The sequence below is a fragment of the Passer domesticus genome, chromosome 13, assembly GCF_036417665.1.
Source record: "Passer domesticus isolate bPasDom1 chromosome 13, bPasDom1.hap1, whole genome shotgun sequence".
Lineage (NCBI taxonomy): Eukaryota > Metazoa > Chordata > Aves > Passeriformes > Passeridae > Passer > Passer domesticus.
Window position 1 is genome coordinate 4,031,708 of NC_087486.1, and position 22,620 is coordinate 4,054,327.

Here is a 22,620-nt window from a genome sequence, read left to right on the forward strand (position 1 = left end):
AGTGGGTCAGTTTAGCTGATGGTGAATGCTGCCTATAGAATATTATGGGATTTCACAGTATAAGAAGCTTTGAAACAGAATTGCATTAGTCTCACCTCTCCCTTTCCAATTATTTAATTACAGAATATTTGAATGTTAAGAAAAAGATTTTTTTTTCTAGATTTTTTTTTCTAGGTGCCCAGGAGAAGGTGTATTTAGTTTCCTTTTATTTGTGTTTCAGTACTTCACATTTTACTTTATACTTGTGATAAAGTACTGAAATAGTAGTTTTTGAAGGGAACTCTGTTATGTTGCTGGTGTGGGGGGAATTGCAGAAGGAAAGGGAACAAAAGGAAATGACAGGTAGAGCAGGCGAATCCCATGGGAGTTTTTTCCTTTTCTTTTGCTCGTTCACTTTTTTTTTGTGCAACAAGCAAAGTTTGGAAGGAAAAGGTGACATTGCATTTCCCTTTGCTTTTTAAAGAAAGCATCAACCAGTTTGCATGTCCTAGACTTAAATATCATTGCTGTGTCTCCCCCAGCTTCAGTGAGTGAGGATCCATCTGCTCCAGCAGGATGCACAGAACCTTGTCAGGGTCCATTTGTTACTCCATCAGCTAAAATTTGGGTTTATTTTCAACAACTGCTTTTACCACTGAGTGTGTATCATACTCAGGTAGGGAAGAGACCACACAGAATGTAGAAATCAAGTGAGAAACAGTGAGAAAACCCCACTGGTGGGAATCTCCTCCCTTGAGAGAGCTCTAGGGTGTGGTCAGCCCCCCTGGCTGTGCCCAGGCTCTGCAGGGATGGGCACAGCTGCCCACACCTGGGCTGGCCAGCATCAGCACAGGGCCTCCAGTGCAAAACCAAAGTGATTTTCTCTGATACCCAAGATATTGAACATTTTTGCAGTGCCATCCCTTCCCTCGTTGGTAAGGGAAGGTGTCCTGAGGGGATGGGCTTGGCATGCACATGTGGGAGGAGGGAAAAAATCTTCCCTGGAGCTGGGATACACTGCCCAGGAGAGCAGGAGGCAGAGATACCCCGGGGCAGTTGTGCTGGAGCTGGTTTGGAGCAGGAGCATCAGTGCATCCTCTGTGCACATTAATTAACTCTGGCAGCCAGGTGCTCAATCCTTCACACAGCCAGGGCCTCCCTGAGTTTGTCTGTTTAAGCTCACTCTTGCATAGTGCTGATGGACCCAGAAGTGTATTTATATCATTGCTTACTGCCTGGAAAGCTGCAAATCAGTTCCTGATAAATATGCCACTTCCAGCAAGATTAATGCTAAATTCCTCCTTTTAGAGCAGCAATTTACAAATTGCTAAATTAGATTTTAACATTCGAATACTCTTTTTTCATGTCACACTTGCAGTATCTTTGTTTTTATCACCTGATGATACTGTTTGTGTTGGTATTGAACTTTGAGGCATGTTAATACAATACACATAGATTTTGGTGGCAATTTTTTATGACAACAGTTCTTATGAAATCTACTAGAAAAAAAATTGTGCAGAATAATGTAATCCATTACAGGAGGTTTGCTTTTTTTTTGAATTGGAAGGAAAGCAGGTATTTGTTTTATACAAGAGAAAATAGCAATACTATGCTACTTGGAAGGTATTTTATTAATAACTTCAGAGCTGAGATCTGAATTTTCCTATAGGCTGCCAATAAGATCTAGAAAATTAGGAAATAAGTACTAGTGCATGATTATAAACCTATGTGATGGTATCTGGTTATCCAACATAACTTTACATATTTCGTTCTATTTATTGATTATTTCACAATCTTTAATCTGTGTATTCCGCCTCTGTGTTAATTAGGGAAATTTTAATATTTCCAATTTTGGAAAAAATAATCCAGTTCAAGCACTGGGATGTGCTACTACTCTGGGGTGCCATCAAACAGCTCAGATGCTTTGCTGTGCATCCCAAACTCAGCAGTGACCACTGAAGAATCATTCATTCCTGCTGTAAATGAAATACTGGGAGAGTTTCATAACAGGACAGCGAGTTTCAGGCTAGTTCCTCACTTCCTTGCCTTTTACACCTTCTTTTTTGAGGTATCAGCTTTGTAGGTTGCACCTCAGATATTTTCATTTCCATAATCACTTTCCCTGGTTTACCAAGTATTTTCTAGAAGGTAAATTGGGAGGGTCGAAGAGGGGCAGGATGAGAAGGGAGGGATATAAGCAATTATTTTTGCTTCCTCTTCCCTTCTCCCTGTGAGGCTGCAGATTCCAGACCAGTGATCTCTCTGAGGCGTGTTCAGGGGTGCTGAGCTCGTGTTTGGGGGCAGATTTGCTGATCCCTCTGTAATTGACTGGCAAGGTGATCTAATGCTGATAATTTAGCCAAAGCCAGTCCAGCCCCAGAGCCCTCATTTTGTCAGGAGCACCAGCCCTTGACGTGTTTGCTCATCAGCTCCATCCCATCCCCTCCTTTGCTGAGCCCCAGGCAGGCAGGGCCTGGCAGAGCTGCCCATGGGGCACTAATGGGCTGCGGGTGTGAAGATGCTTAACTGAGCTGTGCATTCAATTAAGATGAGTTTCTCAGTTAACAGGCACCCTGGGAAGAAATGAGTTACTTTCATTCCTGGGATTATGAGCACTTAATGGAGAAGACCTATCAGAATTTTGTCTGTGCTGCATGAGATAACCCTAAAATGCAGCATGGATTTTCAACTTACTCCTCTGGCAAAAAAAAAACAAACCCAAAACTTTGCCAGGTGAGAAGGAGAAATCGATGCTCATGTGAGTTCTCTTGCAGTCAGGCTCATGGAACTAAATGTGAGGTGGCATTGCATGCACAGTTGGATTTTACTTTATGCTTTTCTTGAGTTCTATCCCTTTGCTTGTGACTTGCCTATTTAAAAATATAATTCAAAAATGTAACTTAAATAATATTTATGATATTTTTTTCTGTAAAACTTACCATGTGAGTGGAATATCCAAAAGATGGATGGTTCTGACTAGAGCTGGAGGCTTGGCTATCTGATGTGTATATGCACTAGACTAGCTAAACTTCAGCCAGTGTCAGTGTAGTTTCAGACAATTTGCCAGAATGGTTCTGCTTTAAACTGGTTCAGGATCTTGGACTCATCTAGGATGAGTTTGTGCTGGACCTAAATGAGTAATAAGCATATTCAGGAGAAGCAAGGGAAACATAAATATTTCACACCAATTGTGCACTGACATTGCTGAGAAATGGGGAGGAGGTTTGCGGGGATGCAGCTTTGGTTTTGGGACTTCCTTTTGTATTGCATCTTCCATGAATAGGTAGTATCTTTCCTTGGGTATAATCTGTGTAGTAAAAAATAACTTGGAAGTTTTCTTTGCCCCTTCTGATAGGAAAAAGTGAGGATATTTTGCTTCCAGTCCTGTATTGGTCAGGATCATGGCAATCATTCAGAGGGAGGAGGGAAATGAATTAGAATTATTCTTCTGAGCCTCCTGTACCTTGGTCTTTGGTGGATGATTTATGCCATATTACTCCTTGCTTATTTACTGACCTCCTCAGTGACTCACCTTGGTTAATGAATTCGTTTCAGTTAAATTGCTTTCACATTTGGATAATTTTATTTTTTACCAGTGCTCCATTTGATTAAATTAAATCAAGCATGTAGTCAATCACCTTTCTGCCAAAAAAGAAAAAGACAAAAGAATAAGAAAAGTCATTGGTGTGGTTTTCCATAATTTATAAGTTACCTAGGACAGGAATTGAGGGAGTGTTAGTTTGGTCCTGGGGTAGGGCAGATAGGTGCACATAAGGCAAAAGCAATGCTGCATCTTTAAACAACCTTTAATAAGGTTTCTTTAACTACTGAGCCAAACTCGGAGATCTCCCCTGCTGTAAGCCATAAGTTGCTTGTAGGCTTGTTCTAGAGAGTAATAAGTATTGTTGTTTAGCAATTGTGTTGTTGAAATTCAGCTCCACTGTGTCTGACAGTATTTATCTAAAATACTTTCCCTGGTGCATGCTCAAGTTCCAGTAAACCGTGTCTTATTGTGCGACCTTTTCATTTTCCAGTGAAAAGGGATCAGCTCGTCAGATAAAAGCTACAAGCTGAAGTACAGGAAAAATGCGTGCTCAGAAAATCCGAGCATGATTGAAAACAAGATGTGTTAAATCAATGCAGTTTATCGCCTGCCTATTCCTGGCAATTGCTGTTCTAAGCTCATTCTGAGCACACACTAGATGATAAAAGTATAGTGTCACAGTGCTCACTGGGGTGTGAGGGCAGGGAAACATGTTTATCAGACAGGCTGGGATGATTTTTTTTTTTTTTACCCTTGGTAACATTTATTGTCAACATTTTTGCAGAAAAGAAACCCCAAACCCTGAACAGCCATGGAAGCAGGTGATATATCTGCTGCTGAAATCAGGGACTTCTGAAAACTCTCAGATTATACATTTCTATTTAAATGTTACAAACTAGAAAAGAACAAACTCAACTGTTTCTATGTTAAACAATTTGCTGCATCATCTGGGGTGTAGCCAAAATGGTCCTTTTACTTTTGGGTGAGTAGCCTCACTGCAATTTCATGTAGACAAGTCAAAGTTAATATTTAGAAATAAAGGTGTGTGGAAACTATTGTTTTCTCAAGGGATTTTAAATTAGTTATGGAGAGGGATTAAAGACCTAAATTAAACCTCACAGCAGGTCAGCCTCTACCAAGAGCACCACACCTATAATATTCATTACAGCTAGGCATAATTCATCTCATTTTTATGATTCAGCTCCACCTGTATTTCCCTGTGAGTCTCATTTTCAGAGATTTTGGATGTGATAGCTGGTGTTTTTCCAATTTTCTCTCTTGAAGATTCTTTTTTGCTCTGACCATAGTGCGCTTGCAAGTCAGAAGTCTACAGTTCTGAGAAACGGCCAAATTTAGGATAAAAAGCTTGTGATAGGAATTCACACAGGACACTGAGTTTTTCATTTATGCATCCCCTGGTAATAATTTTTTTTAATAATCTGAAGAGATTATGAGAAATAACAAGGTTAAAAGTGAGAGAGGCAATATTCAAAAGGAGATATTTCTGCATACAAACAAGTTTCAAGGATGGTTTCCAATACTGTCTACTCCAAAGGACTTTGTGAAGGGTGAAAAAAGAAAAAAACCTACCTGTATGTTATCCAAAATTATCCCTAGGACAATTTTAAAGGTGTCTGCACCTACACTGTGGAATTTGAGAAGTGCATGCAAAGGAAAAAATATTGAAAATATGCAGAATACAGAATGAAAGAAAAGGTTACATGAGGTGACAGTTTAGCATCTCCCACGCTCTGCATGGTACATCTCTGCATCTGTTTCTGAGCCAACAGTTTAAAAATAAATGCAGTGTCTTTATTTTTAAAATGTTTTAAAGTAGGTCTAAATATAGATCTTATAATGAGTCTTACACACCCATTATTGTAAATCTTGGCTTGGATGCATTTCTGTGCTTGTGTTTATGTGTGCACATATATTTATTTATTTCAATGAAGGGGCAAGTCATTGAGAACCAGCCCTTTTCAGTGAATCTTTTGCTGCCTACTCACATGCACCTCCAGAATGTGTCTGAAAAACTGGAAAATATTCACATGTAAATGCTGTTTATCCCCTTTTATAATGGCTGCCAAAGTTGCATCAATTAACCTGGATGGCCAGATGAAGTAACCAACATGCATTAATTTCCTTCTGGCCCTCTGTAGGCACATCCCCAGTGAATTCCACCAGCCTGTTGAGAAATTGGGATGTTTAAATTCCAGTGCCTGAAACTGGATTCTGTTTCAGACTCCCTTAAGGCCAAATCTTCCCCATTAGACAAGAGGTCAGTGCAGTCAGAGGAAGAAGAAACTGTGAAGCTCACAAATTGTTTGACTTTTTTTTCTCCCCAAGCCAGATTGCAGGTTGCTATGAGTGAACTTTCAGAGTTGTTGTGTTTGGGGAAACCAACACATATTTCCTGCTAGATGGATCTCAAAATCACATTCTGTAACTTCCATAAAAATACGGGGCTCAGGACATGCATTCCTTGCACCTTCAGCACCTCCACTGGCTGCAGAGAAGGGAATTGCTCCTCTGGTTCTAAGCTCCTGGAAAAAAATTTTTTTCAGGAAGAAAATATCACACTGTCTATCATGTCTGTAATAACACTGATGAACGTGGTGGAGCTGCCTCCAACACGGGTCTATTGCATCTTCAGTTCAAGTAAAGAGCAGTCACTGGGGAGCTCAGGACAGCTCTGGGTTGGGTTTATCATTTGACTCAGCTCTGCATTTTCCTCGCTGTCTGTTGGGGCATTACGTGGCAATAAAATGTAGGAATTGCATTTTGGATATCTCTATTTCTAATAACGTCATGATGTCACAGTTTGATTTTAGAAATGGAAATTCAGTGCACAGGAGCATGTTTAAGTACCAAGACCAGAAAAACAAGGAAATTCTGGGTGAACACTGGAAGGGCCTTTCTAGCCCAGACCTTTCTGTGCAGGCTCTCGCTGTCCCACTTCCATTTTCCACTTCTTGTGGGAATAAACACTCCAGGGAAAGTCAGTGGAAAGAAAACTTTAGAAAAAGCAAGACAAATTCACAACAACAACAACAACCAATAGTTCAAATGCTTGTGTGTTTTCATTTAAGGAGCTTTAATTAGCAAAGGAAAAGTCTTTGCAGGGAGATTTGCCGAACAGACTTTTTCTCATTTGGTTGTGGGGTTTTGAAGTGGGATTTTGTTGCTGTCTTTGTAGAGCAGGCAGAAAGAGTCATAAGAGCTGTTGGGTTTGGTGTCAAAATGTTGTTTTATAGCACCATCCACTAGCACTGCTCTACTGCAGGGCCTTAGCAAGGCATTTTAGTGCCTGGAGTTTGACATTGTTATGGTCTGTCCTGCCCTATTCCCATCTTCTGCAGTCAATGTTTTATTTTGTTAGGGTCAGAGGCTTGCAGCAGAAGTCTTTTGTGGCTGTGAGGTGTTGAGACACAAAACCTTCTGTGTCTTGGCCACAGAATCACCTATTTATATTCTGACAAGTTCTGTCATTGGACAGGGAAAAAAACCCAAACCAACTGTGTAGACCCCAAAGCCCCAACTCTTTGACACTGCAATTCAGGACCTGTCAGCAGCTGTCTAATTTTGTTGTAAAGCCAAATTTACAAAATAAATTTCTGAAGAGACAGAGGAAGAGTCTAAAGCAGCTTCTTCCATTCCACTGCTCAGCGACTCCCTGGTGCTCCACAGGAGCAGACACTGTGGGATATTTAATTCCCACATTCAGCCTTTCTCTGAGTGTTTCACTTAAAAAAAATCAAGACCAGATTTCTCCTCTGAGACAGGGATGGTCAGACCTGTGGGCCTGAAGCAATTTTTTTTTGTAGCCTTCAGCCTTTTTTTTGGGTTATTTGAGCCTTCAGGGTCCCTTCCCTCTCCTTGCAGCCTCTTCCACTGGAAAAGCATATGGGAAGTTCATAGGTCTAAGTGCTGCTTTCTCATTGGTTTTGGGTCAAACAGAATGAAAAAGAAACAAGGGCTGAAAAATAAAAGGAATAAATGAAACCATGAATGCATGGGAAACAAATTAACTGGATATGTTTTACATTCTGAAATATTTCCATAATGCTTCTATGTAGTGTGTGTTTATTTTTCTTTGAATAATAATGTTAAAATGTGTCTAATTCAATTACTCTCTGCATTTGCTGAATGAGTTTTCCTTGGTGAAGGGCTCTCCTACACTACCCCAAGCTACGAATTCCATATGATATTTGAACAGGTCCTTTTAATTGCTGATATTAAGTGTCTATCATTCTGCTGGGAGTTGGCAGCATGGCCAGAGAAACAAATTCCTCTCTCAGATACATCAGACAGTCATTCAATTAACAACCAAAGCTTTATTGACACAGTAGGAATTCATTATGTGAAATATTAAAAAAAGCCCTCCACTGACTAGTTTAAAAAAAGAGACTTTTAAAGATGGTGGATTATCTGCATGTGGTTATTAAAATTATTTGTGGAGAATTTGAAATCATGGTTATGATGGAAACATTTTTTCTCAGAGGCATGAGCAGCATTTTTGTTAAAAGCATAAGTTGGACTTTGAAAAGGTGACTATAATGTACACATCCCTATTTCTACAGACATTGTGCATTTTCTTGATTAAAAGCCTTAGATTTTATGAGTTATGGCTTTAGACTTACTGCATAAAGAGCTTCATGGCTTATTCTGTTAGAGTCTAATTTGAAAGAAAGTTCTTCCTCAAGGGTTTAAGAAGTAATTCATAAAATGGTAAGAATAATAAATATTGTGCCTTAACTCATACACTAGGATAGATAGACAGATTTTGTACACCTGGGTGTAATTTTAGTTAATTCACACAAGAGACAGGCTGAAAGTTTATTGTTTGGAAGGAGAAAAATGGCTTAAATCTTGTATTTGCAAAAATGATTATATTAGCTTAAATGAAAATGCTACTCTATTAATGGCTTCAATAAGCTTTGCATTTGGAAAAGTATTTTAATAAAAAGTTACCTGAAGTTTACTGCAACTTAAAATATGTAAGTGAGGGAAAAGTACTTACCTTGATTTATATGTCTTTTGGAGGTGTAATTATTGGCTTTTTACTCACCTATGTAAAACAATGTACTTTTGTAAATGGATTTCTGGCCACTTTACTCCTTTTTTTTTTTTTCCACATAAAAAATAAGCACTGTCAATCAAAGAATTTTAAGGTTTATTTCCTCTTTAGAAATGATTGATAGCCTTTTAGATTTACAAGTTGACAAGTTAAAGGGTTCTATTGGTATAATTATGTACTAAATTCACAGTCTTTCAATTTAAATGTCCTTTTAAAACCACAAGATTATCATACCTGTATTTTGAAAAGTGGGCCAGTCAGTTTGGGTTGGTATACAAATTGCTTCCATTAGCCTTGGGACCTATTTGAATTTAGTACAGTTTTTTAAAGTTAGTAGTACTTTCAATGGTACTTTTAAAATATAAGGTAATGGGAATGCATTTTAAATACCATATGTGTTAGCTTGTTTTTAATGTACTATGGCAAGAACATAAATAGAGAGTTTGTATTTCTGATTGATTTTTTTTTCCAATCATGGAAAGAAAACTGTTATTTGAATTAAAGGACTAGGAAATGCCTTATTGTGGATGGGCTTCAGCAGCCACGTGTCCTGGGGCAGGGGAAAGCCTTGCAGGGAGGTGCTGTCTGACCTTGTAGCAGCTCTTCTGCAGTGCTTGGAGATGAGAATATTCCCTTTTTTTGGAGTTTTTCCACCTCCTGACACATAACTGGTCTGGTTTAATGCTGAGGGTGGGGTTAAATACGTGAACAGATCTCTTTCATTGAGAGATGATTAATTGCATTTGGGTTGTAAATGAACAAGGCATGGAGGGCTGAAATTGTCCAATCTGTTGTCAGATGTCCAGGCAGCTAAAGATCCTTTATTATTATTTTTATTTTATTTTTTTTAAAATTTATATAAGATTGAAAGGTTGAGGGGTTATAGATCAATGAGTGGTATTTAACAATAGCAGTTTAGGACCCAATCCTGCAGATTGCTGTGTGCAGCCTCTCCCCACCACTAAAGTAAAGCTGAAGCTGTTTGAAGCAGAAAGTTTTCACTATCTCTCACAGTATGCTTGATGCCTTCTGAGATTGGACCATAAAATTAACATTTTTTTTTTGGCCATTTAGTTCAGAAAATACTCAGAGGAAATACTCTGTGGATTTCAAATGTGTTGAATGTGTAGGAAGATATGAGAAAATGACTGCTAACTCTGGGGGGATTTCAGAACTGGCCTCCATTTATAACATTGCAGAATTTAGTAACTACTTTCCCAAAGGATCTAGAGGGAAAATGGCCATAAACTAGACTGAATTAGAGGAGAAACACATTTGGCAGAACCACAGTAAAATCTTTGAATGTATTTGCAAAAGAAATTTAAATTTGAACTGTAGGGTTTTGTTTTTTGGTTTTTTTTTAAATCTTCTCAGAGAACAGATATTTTTGATAAAAATATAAATAGCAATAAATTAATTTATTTGAAAAAGGTTTAAACTAAGAAGCCTTGTAAGTAAACTCAGAGGTAAGGAAACCAGGGGGTTCCAAATAAAGGTATTGTGATATTTTCTGCAAAACTACATTGCAGAAGGGTCAGTGTGGGCCAGGGTGTGAAAGAAAATGTTGGAAAAAGAGGCCAAACCATCCCAACACTGAAAGGGGCCAAAGCAAGGGAAAATCCTTATGCTCACTCCTTCTGTATAATGACCTGGATAGAAATAAAAGATCACATTCAGATATTCCCGATGAAAGGAAATACCTAAAAAACCCCAAACAAACAAGGAGACTGGAGGGCTATCATGACCTCTGGGGTAGTAAAAATCTCAGAAAGTAAAATCCTGAAGGATTTCTAGTCTGGTGTTACCATAATACTGCAAGACTAATTTCAGGATACGGTCAGAAGGTTCCTTTCTGATGTTGGAGGAATGCTGAGGTCCTGCTGGACATGTGCCTCTCCAGGCAGTCCCATCAGCCCCACGTTTGTGTTTCACCATGTTGGGTCAGCCTGCATCCCTCAGCATCACCTTCCTCTGCCTCAGGCTGCAGCAGCATTGCTGGATTTGCTCATGGAGGTGGGATGTGCCAAAGGTCCAGGAGGAGATGGAAATCTGACCCTTTGCTTGCCAGCTGGACCATGTGCTGTGGAAATGTGGTTTGAAAGTAACAGTAATTTAAAGGAATTGTTCTGTGGCTTGTCATGGAATGCTAATTAATTACAAACAATCCAGGGATTAGATACTGGTTTCATGATAATGTGAAGATCTTTAGGAGTATCGAAAAATGTTCACTTAAAACATGGAAATGTGGACAGGTTATGCCATGTTGAGGCTGAGAGATGGAGTTTAATGCTCAATCTTTTTGCAGTGTTCAAATATCATCATTCTAGCTGCATAAAAAGAGTTCATAATAAGATCCTCACAAAAATATGATATATTCATAAATTAGTAAGACTTTGTGCAAGACATATTTTTTTGCTATTAATAAGCTAAGACAAGAGAAGAAAAACTTTAAAGTGACTCAAAACTTTAAAAATATAGACTTTTTTCCTCCAAAAAAAAAAAAAGGTTGAAAATATGAAAATCCACATTCAAATTGATTTTTTTTTCCATTTAACTCAAAAAATTCGAACAAATTGCTGTGGAATATTTCCACATCTCTATTGGCATGGGAGAGTCAAGATGTGCTGTTGTTTAGAGATGCTTGAGAATACTTGACTGTTCCAGTTCACCAAAGCACTTAGGAAATTCTAAGCACATGTTGAAGTCTCACTAACATCTGAGTTTTAAAGTGATCATATGACTGGAAATATAGCTAGAAGGTCATTCAGTGCAGTCCCCTGTAATTATAGGCAATCATATAAAAAACATAATATGCTCAAATTTGCTTTGCTGAAAGCAAATGGGTTTAAGTATGTGCTTACAGATAAGCATGTGCTTAAAGGCTTGACACAATCAGAGCTTCCATTAATGCAGACAGACCAACATTTTCATGAAGATTAAAGTGTTCCACTTTCACCATTTCTCACCTCCATTTTATCGGACAAGGACTAGGGAAAGATGAACTAAAAACATTGATGTATTTTTTTTTTTAATGATTAAGTTTTCTAGGTCAGTTTAGTGCTGATTAGAGCCTAAGCTGCTGAAGTCAGTGTCAATGAGTAACAAATAAAACCTCTGCCAAGACAATTGCCTGTATTTCACAACAAAATTATTTGCGGACATTGCACATGGAGCATATTAAAAGTATAATGAAATTTGGAAGAAGAAAGGCACTGGGATAGGAACTACCTTTGCCTTCCAATCACCTTCCTCATAATATGAAAAAACCAACATGAAACATGGGGTGTAAAGTATTTATCACACTGAGCCTTTCAGAGACAATAATTGCTTCCTGTTTGGAAGATGTATGCAACATCCCAAATCTTCCAGCAGCTTTGCTGGAGGAGCTGAAGTAGGAAAGTTTGGGTGGAAGTCAAAGGACCAACCTCAAGCAGTGTTTTGACCAAGACTTGAGTCACTGCTGAGCTCAAAGTGGGTTTTTCTGTGGTCCTGCTGTGGTCTCGTGGTGCCTTTGCCTGTTGTCACCTGAGCCCCTGCTCTGCCTTTGTCACCTCACGCTGTTGTTTGTTTTGTTTCAGCTCTGAACGAACCCACCATTGACTATGGTTTCCAAAGGTTACAGAAGGTTATCCCCCGGCACCCCGGTGACCCCGAACGCTTGCCAAAGGTCAGCACAAAGTTTATTGTTCTGTTAAATATGCTAAAGATGGTTGCTGCATGTTTCTGTCTGAAAGTGCAAGGCTCTGTGAATATGATGGTCCTGGTTTGGTACCCAACCCAGATAAGCTGAAACAGAGGCATGACCAAGAAAGCCCAGCCAGCAACTGGAGTCTTAGGAGAACTCTGTTATCTTAGTCACAGCTAACTCAAACAGCTCTTGCCTTTCTTAAACACAAATCATTCTCTATGTCCTAAAATATGTAACAATGAACATCTTTTTTGGTTACCATTTTGGGACCTGGGCAGTTTTTTCATGGAATAATGATGCCTTTTGGTTTTGATATCAGTAGCACTTTGCCAGCATAATTTTGAGAACTTCACCATTGATAAAATCAAATTAATTGGATGTGACTCCATTGCTGCTGCATGTATTGGTTTAGGGTAATAATGATTATATACTGTTTTATTTCAGGATTGCTGATTTAATTAGAGCATTGTGTACTGAAGTGATGTTTGTTGCCATGAAAGTTAGTGAGGTTTTTTGTTGATTTCTGTCAAGTAAAAGGCGGGGGAAAAACAGCATTGTTCAGATAGGTTTCTTGTACTGGGAAAGCACTGGTATTGCACTCAGATCTGGTTGTGCTACCTTGCAAGAATTTGCAGTGACCTTTGTGCTATACTGGAGTAAGAGGTGGGGGATTTAAGTGTTGCTGGTGTCCACAGGAGCTCTGAGCAATGCTGATGATCTGGAGTCACTGTGGCCAGCTGCCACCACGTGTTTTATCTGCTGTCACTGAGTGAGCTGGGGAGTCAGAACACTCCCTGTGGAAAAGAAAATGTGAATTTGCAGACCTGAGACAGAGACAAATGAATTGTTCAGTTAATGTACATGCAGTATAGCCTTTGTGACTGGGCAATACTTGTGACCTTTCTTCTGTAGATCCCTGAGCTGTCCACAGGCTTTCATCAGGGATTGTTGTAGGCTTTGATTAGTTACATTTCTAAAGTGTTTGAAAGGTGAGAAGATTTCCTGAACACTGGAACTTAATTTGTTTAATTCCTTGAAAGAAATAAAAGTCAGTATGTGACTTTTTTTACAGGCTTGTTCTGTCTTTTATCTTTGCCTAGGAAGGCTGCAGGCTGTGGTTTTGGGGTCACTGATGTGTTGTCCTTCCCTCTTCCCACCAGAGAAACATGCTGTCCTGGAGAGTTACATTTACCATTGGCTCTGTTCACCCTCTGCAAGCTGTCCCTTTCCCTAACATTTGGACAGACTTGCAGCAGGACACAGCTTTCATGGCTTGTCAAATTTCACTCCAGAGGTGCAACCCTTTCCAAAGAAAGAGAGCATCCTTCTGTAGGGGCTTTTTTTTTTTCACCTCTATCCTGCCTCTCCTGGCAAATGTGCTTCTGGAGAAAAATAGTTTCTCAGAAAATAAGAAGCCAGCCTTCATTTTGCACCAGGCATTTGCAAGGCCCTGAAGAACTGCTGCAAAACTTCCCTAAACCCAACATTCCAGCTGGCTACTAGATGGCCACAGATTTTATTTAAATCATGAAATTCAAGTAAAATAAAACTGGGCAATTTTAAATTGAGCTGTGTGGCCAGGGGTTGTGGTGCAACAGGAATTGGGCTCCTTTTTGGCTTCTGAGGCACTGAGGGGGTCCCCAGCAATGCCCCTTTGTGCTGGTGTGTAAATGTGGGAATGCAGCCTCCAGGATGAGCACCCTCCTCTTTTCCATTTGGTCTGGGACTGGTACCACACATTCCTGCAGGCAGAAGAAAGCTTCTCCTAGCTCCATATCCTGACTCTGAAATTTAGCAGGTATTTATGGATAAGGTATGAGAGTGAGTCATCTGTCCCCTCCTCTACCCTCTTGGTTTCATGTGTTTAATTAGGGTACCTTTTAAACAAATTTTTCAGATCTTTAAATAAAGGGAAATTGTGGTTATATCTGCAGAAGTAAGATGTGATGGCCTAAAAAAAAGTTACTTCTTAAGGGTTGGACAAAGTGAGTGAAGAAACTGGTAACACTGTGCTAGCTTAGAGGGAAACAGGATGAAGAGAGGAACTTTTTTTGTTTGTCTTTGGGTAATTCCTTCTGTGCAAGCTTGAAGGTTGGACCTCAAGTTCAGGTCTCATTAATATGCCACGCACAGAGGCTGAATGCAGCAGGGGTTGGCACATGTCGACTTCTGTGTTTGAGGCACTGATGGTTCAATTCCCAGCATCACTTGCTGGCTCCAGGATCAGCATCAAGGACGTGTGAGCCCTGTGCTGGTGAGCACTGCACAGTGCTCTTCCCCATGTCATTAAACCAGGAAGGGCTTTGGCACTGTTCCACTGCAGACAATTCTCAGTGGCTACTTAGAGGAGTGTTGGAAGCCATATGGCTCCCACAGTGGAACCACGGGCAGAAAGGGCAAATGTTCCAGAGGAACAGAGGAGAGGAGAGCAGATCTCAAAATCCTTCCCTCCATTTCCCCCTTGTCCTGACAGCGCATCATCTCTTTCTGTTCATGAAAAAGCTTGTGCCTTTGCATTAAATAAAAAAACCCCAAATAATATTTCTCTAATTGCTGCTAGGGTTTGTGGCCATTATTCCATTGAAACATTACTGATGAATTAGAGATCTTTCCAGAAGTAGAAGTGGTAATCATTTTTGTGTTCATAAGGGCATGCTGCCCTTCCCATGGACCATCAAGAGCATTCTGCTCTGTGACTTATCCCTGAAGTCAAGGAGAATTGTTGAGGCCATCAAGTGAGTGTTAGCACATGCTCTGCTCTCCAGAGCTGAGAAATTAACAGCATTTCTAAAATCATTGAGGCTTTTAGAGAAGTTTGATCTCCACAAATTTAGAGCCAGTATTTTCAAAAGTGCTCAATATTTATGCCCAGGATGAATTTTTTTAAATGCTCCAACTATCTGCTGGAAGTAGGCAAAGAAAAAAAAAGACAAAATTTAAAAAATAATTTCCCCTTCTCAGTGCTTCAACAGGCAAATTCCAGTAGAGAATTCCCTCCCACAGTGAGGAGAATGGGAGCACCTGGAAATGAGGATCTTTGGACTGCTAGATTGACAGCTGATGTGCTTAAAGTAGAAATGCAATATATAGTTTCTGGAGAAAAGAGAGGGAGCTGATGTTAGCAGCTGAGCTATGGAGCCAGTTTGAGCCAGAATCCTGTTCCCTTCTGTCCAGGGCAGGTCAGGGAAGGCAGCCAGTGGAAGGAGAAGTGCATGTCTGTACAGACACCCCCACACCCACAGGCACCAGGAGGAGAGACAAGAGGCGGTGGGATTAGCACCCAAAGCCTGGAGTGAGATCAAGTACCAGGAGTGTGCTGGGCAGTGTAGTCTTTCCTTTCTAATACAGACAGGAGGCAGATCAGAGGAAACAGGAGACCTCTGGGGATAAGAGAAAAGGAACACTGTGATGCTAAGGTTGAGAAATGCTGTCATTGTCCTGCAGGAGCAGTCTGTAGGGAGCCTGTGTGGAGCTGGGAACAGCCCTGCACGTGTGTGTGCCCCATTTCCATCTGGAGTGTCTGCACACGTGCACACAAATGCACTCGTGTTGTTGGTTCCTGTGCACATAAACTGCAGTGGAGATCACTGAGGAGTTCAGATCACAACAACATGTTGAGTCTATTAAGGTTCATTCATGTAACTACCCTGCAATCCTTAAAATAAATCCCTGGCAGACACGTTGCAATTCTGCAATTTTGTTAAAACTCCACAGCTAGAGCTGTAAAACAGCTTCAGCTGTGAGCTAGATTTAAAACACATCCATCCTAAATGATTTAATAACGACGATTCCTCTTTATATGCAATTTCCTAGATTTTATTTGCCATTTTCACCACTCCTACAACTCATCACTTGTATTTAGATTAAGCAGAAGATTGTTCACTCTGTGTTTGAGAAGCGAGTCATTGCACCAACCCCCTCTGTGATCTGACGTTCTCTCCCTCCCAGTCTGTTCCTTCAGTGCTCTCCAGGAGACCCCTTATCCCTCCTGAAAGGGACCTTTACTTGTGGTTTCTCTTCATGTAGATGAAAGTGGAGCTTCTCTCTCTAGTGCTCAGGGGACTCCCTGCTGAGCTGAGAGCACAGGTAACCAGAATCCTCCTTCCCTTCAGCTCCTTTTCTCTGGTCAGTCATTAATCCCCCCCAAGACACAGCCCAGCTCCTCGTTTAGGACACTAATAAAAGACATGTGGTTATTAGGAATCAGAGGCTGGCAAAAGCAGTTGTCTTTTTCCATATGAAACCCCACTGATCTGCCCTTTATCCATCGTGACATGGGTATTGTTTATATTGCAAATAAAGGCTGTCTCTAAATGTGGGTGGTTGGCCCAGGCTTGCTAGCAGAGGTTAAAATAGCAATGAAGACAATGCAGCTCAGGTTTGCTGCTTCAGACAGACCCAGTGGAAATTCCAGAAAGGACTGCCGTCTACTACCTCAACATACACTGTATTTTAACCTAAGTTAGTAATTTTCAGCTAAGAAAACACTTTTTCTTTTTTTTTTTCCCATCCAGTGTAACAAAAGAATTATTAGAAAACTTTTATACTAAGTGTGGGCAGGAAGTGGGGGCATGTAAAGAGGAGCTGTTGGAATTCATCTGTACAGCAAGGAGGTCATGGGATGTGCTTGGAGGGCTCTACATTCTGCTGTAAAATTTACAGGAATGTGAGACCAGAGTTAAGGTTGGTATTGAACCCTCAACAGCTGGGTTTGAAGTTTCCTAACAGTTTGAGCATTTAGTTGGTTGAGGAGCTTGTTTAGGGGGTCTGATATTTTCTTTATCCTATAGAAAATATTCAACATGAGAGCATCAAAGTTTCCGAGATGGCAAGGTAGCTGTGAAGGTGTCATCCTTATGGGGTGCTGGATGTCAGAGGGGTGTCTGGGAATATGCAGAGCCTGAAAGGAGAGAGCAGAGGGACAGAGGCTGAAGGGCAGAGCCAGCACACGGGGCTGGCAAGGAGCCCTTTCCTTTCTGAAGGTCAGCAGTGTGCACACACATTTCACTGAGCTTTCTTTATAACTGGGTCAGCATTTACTCAGCAAATGATTAGAGCAGATGGTGTAATTTAGAATCTATGACAAAACTTTTAATAGATCAGGGCTAACATGATGACAAGGAGCTCTGCGCCGTTCTCCACTCCCTCCCTCTGCTTTGCCTTGGGGTAAAAATTGTGCCTGGGATTGGATTTTCTAGTCTGCACATTCCATCTGAGCGACTCCAACCACTTGTTTGAACATCCTGTAGGAGGGATCCCCACATTTCTCTACTCCTGTATCCTCATCCTTGTTGGTTTTAAATACAACAATTAAGTGAGGATGACAGGGAGACACCAAACAGGTAAACACAGTCCCTTTGAGAAGGTTTTGGAGGAAAAAGCCACAGTTTGAAGAAAGTAACAAAGGCTGCATTTGTGTATTTTGCTCCATGGAGCTGAAAATATCTAGTAAATTGATCCCGTGGGAGTAATAAATACACATTACTTTATCTTGTACTTCATGTCCTATACCCCTGAGCCTTGATAGAACAACACCACTTAATAGACTTAAAAAAAGAGTAATTACAGTCATTGGTTGTGTGATATTTCAGCCCTTCCAGCCCTGCCTGACCTTCTAATTTAGCTCACCGTGTCTAACTAATGCATTTATATTCATCTTTTATGAAGCATGTGTAGTACAAAATTGACTTTGCAGCCTTTAGCAAGCTGTCTTACCAGGTTTGGGATCTGGTTAGTACAGCGTACTGTATAGCATATGTACATTTACAGCAGAATTCTGCATGCATATGGTTCTGTTCATCTATTACTTTTTATCCTTTTCGAAATAAAATAATAATATTTTTTTCCATTTCTTCCTCCCCTCCCCGTTTTCAAAGCTTTTATTCATTGCGGCATTATTTACAGCTAAACATGCAGGCAGGAAGATGCAAGCATTTTTAAAATGATTACCACTAATGTTTCTACTTGTCAGAAGTGCTTAAATTTTCCTGCACTTTGTCTAAAAACTTAGCACTTTTACCTTTTAAGAATTACAAATTTCTAAGATCTTACCAAGCTGATTTACAAACACAGCTGACAGTTTATGATGAATGATGTTGCAAAATGTGCAATATGTTTCTCTGTCATTTCTATGCATGTATATATTAAGAAGAAGATTAAGAAGAGAGAGAACCCCCCTCTGAAAGAAACCCTTGAGTTAGAGAGCACACACACACAAATCTCTCTCCTGTGTTTCCTCATAACTTCCCGCTCACTTCACTCATCCAGTGGAGCACAATTGTTCTCTGTGCATTTTCTCCCACCATATGGTATCCTCATTACCATACACTAAGGGTCCATATGGGGAACTTGTGAAGTGAACTGTATTCATTTTAACTGCCAGATGAGCAGCCTTTTGCTTTGCAAGCTTAGCTTAAGTCATCTGCTGTCTTTATGTTGTTATGGCAACACAGCACCAATAAAAAATTCTAATCTACTGTAAGTGTCTGGGATCACAGTATTTTAAATGCTCCCTGTAACTGTCCTCCGAGTGAGGAGCTTGTTCTCTCAGTGGGACAAAGGGTTATTGTCAACTCCAGCAGGTGGCAGTAAAGAAATTGTTTGGGTTTTTTTTCTTTAACCTTTCTTAAAAATATCTATTTTTCCTTTTCCCCCATATCCGCTCACCTCAGAAAGTCATAAAATTACACAACATGGTCAGTCCTTTACACACCAAGGATTTGTGATGCTCAGGTAGGAATTGCAGGTGATGCTTTTCATTTACAGCTCAAATATTAAAGAGAGCAAAGAATGAAAGTGTGGAGGCAGCTCATGCACTTTATTGAGAGATCCAGGCTCAAGTACCTGTTTCACCAGGACTCTGATGCCTCCATAGCCACACAGCTATGTTCAGTTTTGGAGCTGTTTTCTACCTTCTAGCTACATTTCCAAACTCGTGGATCAAACACAAAGCTAATTAAGAATATCTTATATTAATGGAAATAGGCAGCAGCATCCTTAAACATAAATCATCTTCACCTCCGCAGGCCACATGATATGTTGCATCTCTGTCTCCCTGTCTGCATCGAAAGTGAACGTTTGTAGTCTCAGTTCATCAGTTCACATTAGCCTCATGCTGAATATTTAAACACAGAACAATTTGAACACACCATGAAGAGAGACAGTGACTGCACTTTCGCTTGGAACAGCACGAGCTCATCTAATAATAATTTAGTAAATCAGCCATTTAGTGGCTCAGTTGTACACTGTATTGTGCCAAATAATATTCAGTTCAACTGGATGCTGGTGAAATGGAAATTCAGACTCCAGTCATGTGGCACTTTTTTTGCTCAATGGAGAGATGAAATGGAAAACCACCCTCCCAACAGACTGTTTGAATGTAGTGATTTATCAAACATATAGTAGAGTGACAATATAAACAGGATTTGGTTGTATGGGGTGCAATCTATTCTAATTAGGCTTTTATTATTGTGGTTTCTCCTGTGCAGATTATTTGATAATTCAGGATTTGCATTTACCTCTTCAGTTTATTTTGTATATGGGCAGAGAGCAGATCTGTGTAGTTACAGCCTAGTTACAATCCTTTAAGGCCCAGTCCTCTGGGGAGCCTGGTGAGCTCTTTATTGCCTTATTTTGAGCCCTGGCTCACAGGGAACACCGTGCCCCAAGGAGCAATGGGGAAACACAGCTGCAGCCATGGGTGTTGCTTCATTGCATGAAAGCAATATCAGATTGATTCTTTTTTGAGGAGATCAAGATTTGTAGGGAGTGGTTATATCTTAGACTGACTGACATAAGTGGAATAAAACAGGTTTTTGGGTGCCCATCCTTGCTTCCTGTGTGCTGACTGTACCTTTTCTGGCCTGTATCAGTGTCTCTAATAAAAGATTTACCTCACCCTGCAAAACTTGCTTTGGTTCTAGCCATAGCCCACTGTAATTTCAGCCAAACAACTACATTTCAAGGCTTTCTCTGATGAAGATGGGGGAGAAGAGGGTGTGTTTTCCTAGAAAGTGTGTTGTGAAGTTTAATTTGCTCCCATTAAAATGGCACTTTGAGATCTCTGAACGTGGGGCATTGCAGAAATGTGAAGTAATGTCTATAATCTCACCTAGAGTCTCCATTTCTGGCCTACTTTTAGGTGTTATGTGGTGGTTTACATGGTGATGTAAAATATGATTGCTGTGTATTTTTCACAGCACAGCCCAAGTGAGTGGCAGAAAAAGCATCTCCAAACCATCATGATGCCATTTAGCAGAGAGTGCAGGAAGCAATAGGATGCCTCTTGTCGTAATTCTTCTAAGAAATACAGAGCCTCACAATCTCTGCCCAGCTGCTGACGCTAGAAAACTCAAGCATTTTGGTAAAATGAATCAAGCAGTAATGTTTCTTTTATGAGATCCCCTCCCAGGAAGGGAAGGTTTGGCACCATTTGGAGATCAGGCTGGGTGATCCATCATAGCAGAGGCAGCTGTCCTGGAGTGTCTCCCAGGTCACCCGATCGAAGCGGTGGCTCTTACAACTGTATTATTGCTCATGGAACAGTAATTGAGGCACCATGGTTAAAAATTACCTGGTCTAATAGGCAGTGAACAATTTGCACTCAATACAATTATAAGCCAAATCATTCATTTCATAACACTTGGACTAATTTATTTGTTGACCTTTTAATATCCATACCTCTTCAGTAGTATTAACTGCAACTTGGACAAAATCTCTTGTTCATTTTACATTCATTGATTTTTTTTTTTCCATTGAGGCAATAACAGTTGTTTGAGTACAACCTTTTCTTTCTGCTGTAAAAGTCAATCATGTAACTTATGGTGATATAACTCAACTGGACTGGAATGTCCTCTAAGTACAATAGCACAATCTCAACTTACTTGTACAGACATGGAAATGCAGTTTGGATTTATTTTAAAGAATATTTTGGAATACATTTGTGACTACAGATAACACATGATATATTTGCTGAGAGGAGAATAAAAACAAGACCCAGAAGCATTTTTAAAGTAGAGCCACATATATTTAACACAGTTTTTGTTACTATATTTTGTTGCTATGTTAGTCCAAGATGCAGAAATTGTGAAGTTGATTTTGTTCTTTAGGATGACCTAAGTGTCTCCACTAATAATGCTGGATTCATAATTTCATCTGCTCATAACATCTTGCAGTCCAAAGATTTGACAGATTAGAGGAGCCAAATTTTTCCAAATGTGAGCTTCAGACAAATGAAATGTGTTTAAAAGTATTTTTAACAAACAGGAAATAAATAATACTCATAATTTGATTATCTGGATTTTCTTTCATTATTCAACTGTAAACATGAGTGCTGAGGTTTTTTGATCAAAAAAGCTACTGAAATATTGATGTATTTTGAAAAGTCAGTATTTTGAAGCAATTCTATAAAATATATTGGTGTAGTGACAATGGTAATACTTTTCCCTCAACACTGAAAAAGGAGCCCTAGATCATGTAAAGTGCTGTGCCTGCTTTTACTTTCTGGAGCTGAACACAGAAATAGAGTGTTACCTCTGTGACATGTTGGATAAATCTCTTAAATTCGTAGTTATTCAACATTTATACTTACTTTGGATAATTTCAGCTGAATTATAGGATTGTAAATTAAAAATAATAATACAAGAAACAAAATAACTTTTGTTTCTGATAAGGAATTTGAAGTTATTTTAGAATATCTGATAGGAGCCACTTTGTTGAAGTTGTCTTTGTGAGCCAAAGTCTCTTTGTACAATAAAATACTGTGAGTCTTTTGAACACATAAAATATGGTTGTTACATTTGGTATTTTATGCTTCCCTAGAAATTACCACTTGTATCTGCACCTAATCTATGGTCTGTCTTTTCATTTCAATGGGGTCTGAAGTGGTCCTTGGCTGTAATGAGAATGCCCTTTTCAAGAGACTTCTTTTAATTATGCTGATGATAAAATGGAAGTGAAAGCAGTCATTTTTAGGGGTTGTGACTGAGCAGTGTTTTAACTGTAATACTAAAACCCACCAACATTATTCCGGTCTCTATTTCAACATTTTAATGCATCCAAACTCCACAGAACAGAATGGAATATTATTGTAGGTCAGAATTTCAATGTGTCTTATTTTTCAGTTTCCTCCTGCTATTAAAAGTAACCTGAACTCTCAATTTCTAACTGCTCACACTTCCCACCTGAAGCATCCAATCCAGGAAAGTGACAGTTTCACAGATCTTAATGATAGGCTGGGGTTTTTGTTTGGTTTGGTTCAGTTTGTTGGGGTTTTTTTCTCCTTTGTTAACAGAAAGCATAGGTGGCTCTTTATTTAATGTGATTGAACACTTG

At 39.7% G+C, this 22,620-nt stretch overlaps 1 protein-coding gene across 9 annotated transcripts in view; it reads left to right on the top strand.

Moving 5' to 3' along the window:
• The window catches only part of EBF1 (EBF transcription factor 1), a 268,328-nt gene that overhangs the window by 225,308 nt on the left and 20,400 nt on the right, over nucleotides 1-22,620 (top strand). For all 9 annotated transcript variants that reach the window (XM_064387562.1, XM_064387566.1, XM_064387563.1 and 6 more), the window contains exon 11: nucleotides 12,179-12,267. In XM_064387562.1, coding sequence (XP_064243632.1) covers nucleotides 12,179-12,267 — 89 coding nt within the window. The remainder of the gene's footprint in view (nucleotides 1-12,178; nucleotides 12,268-22,620) is intronic.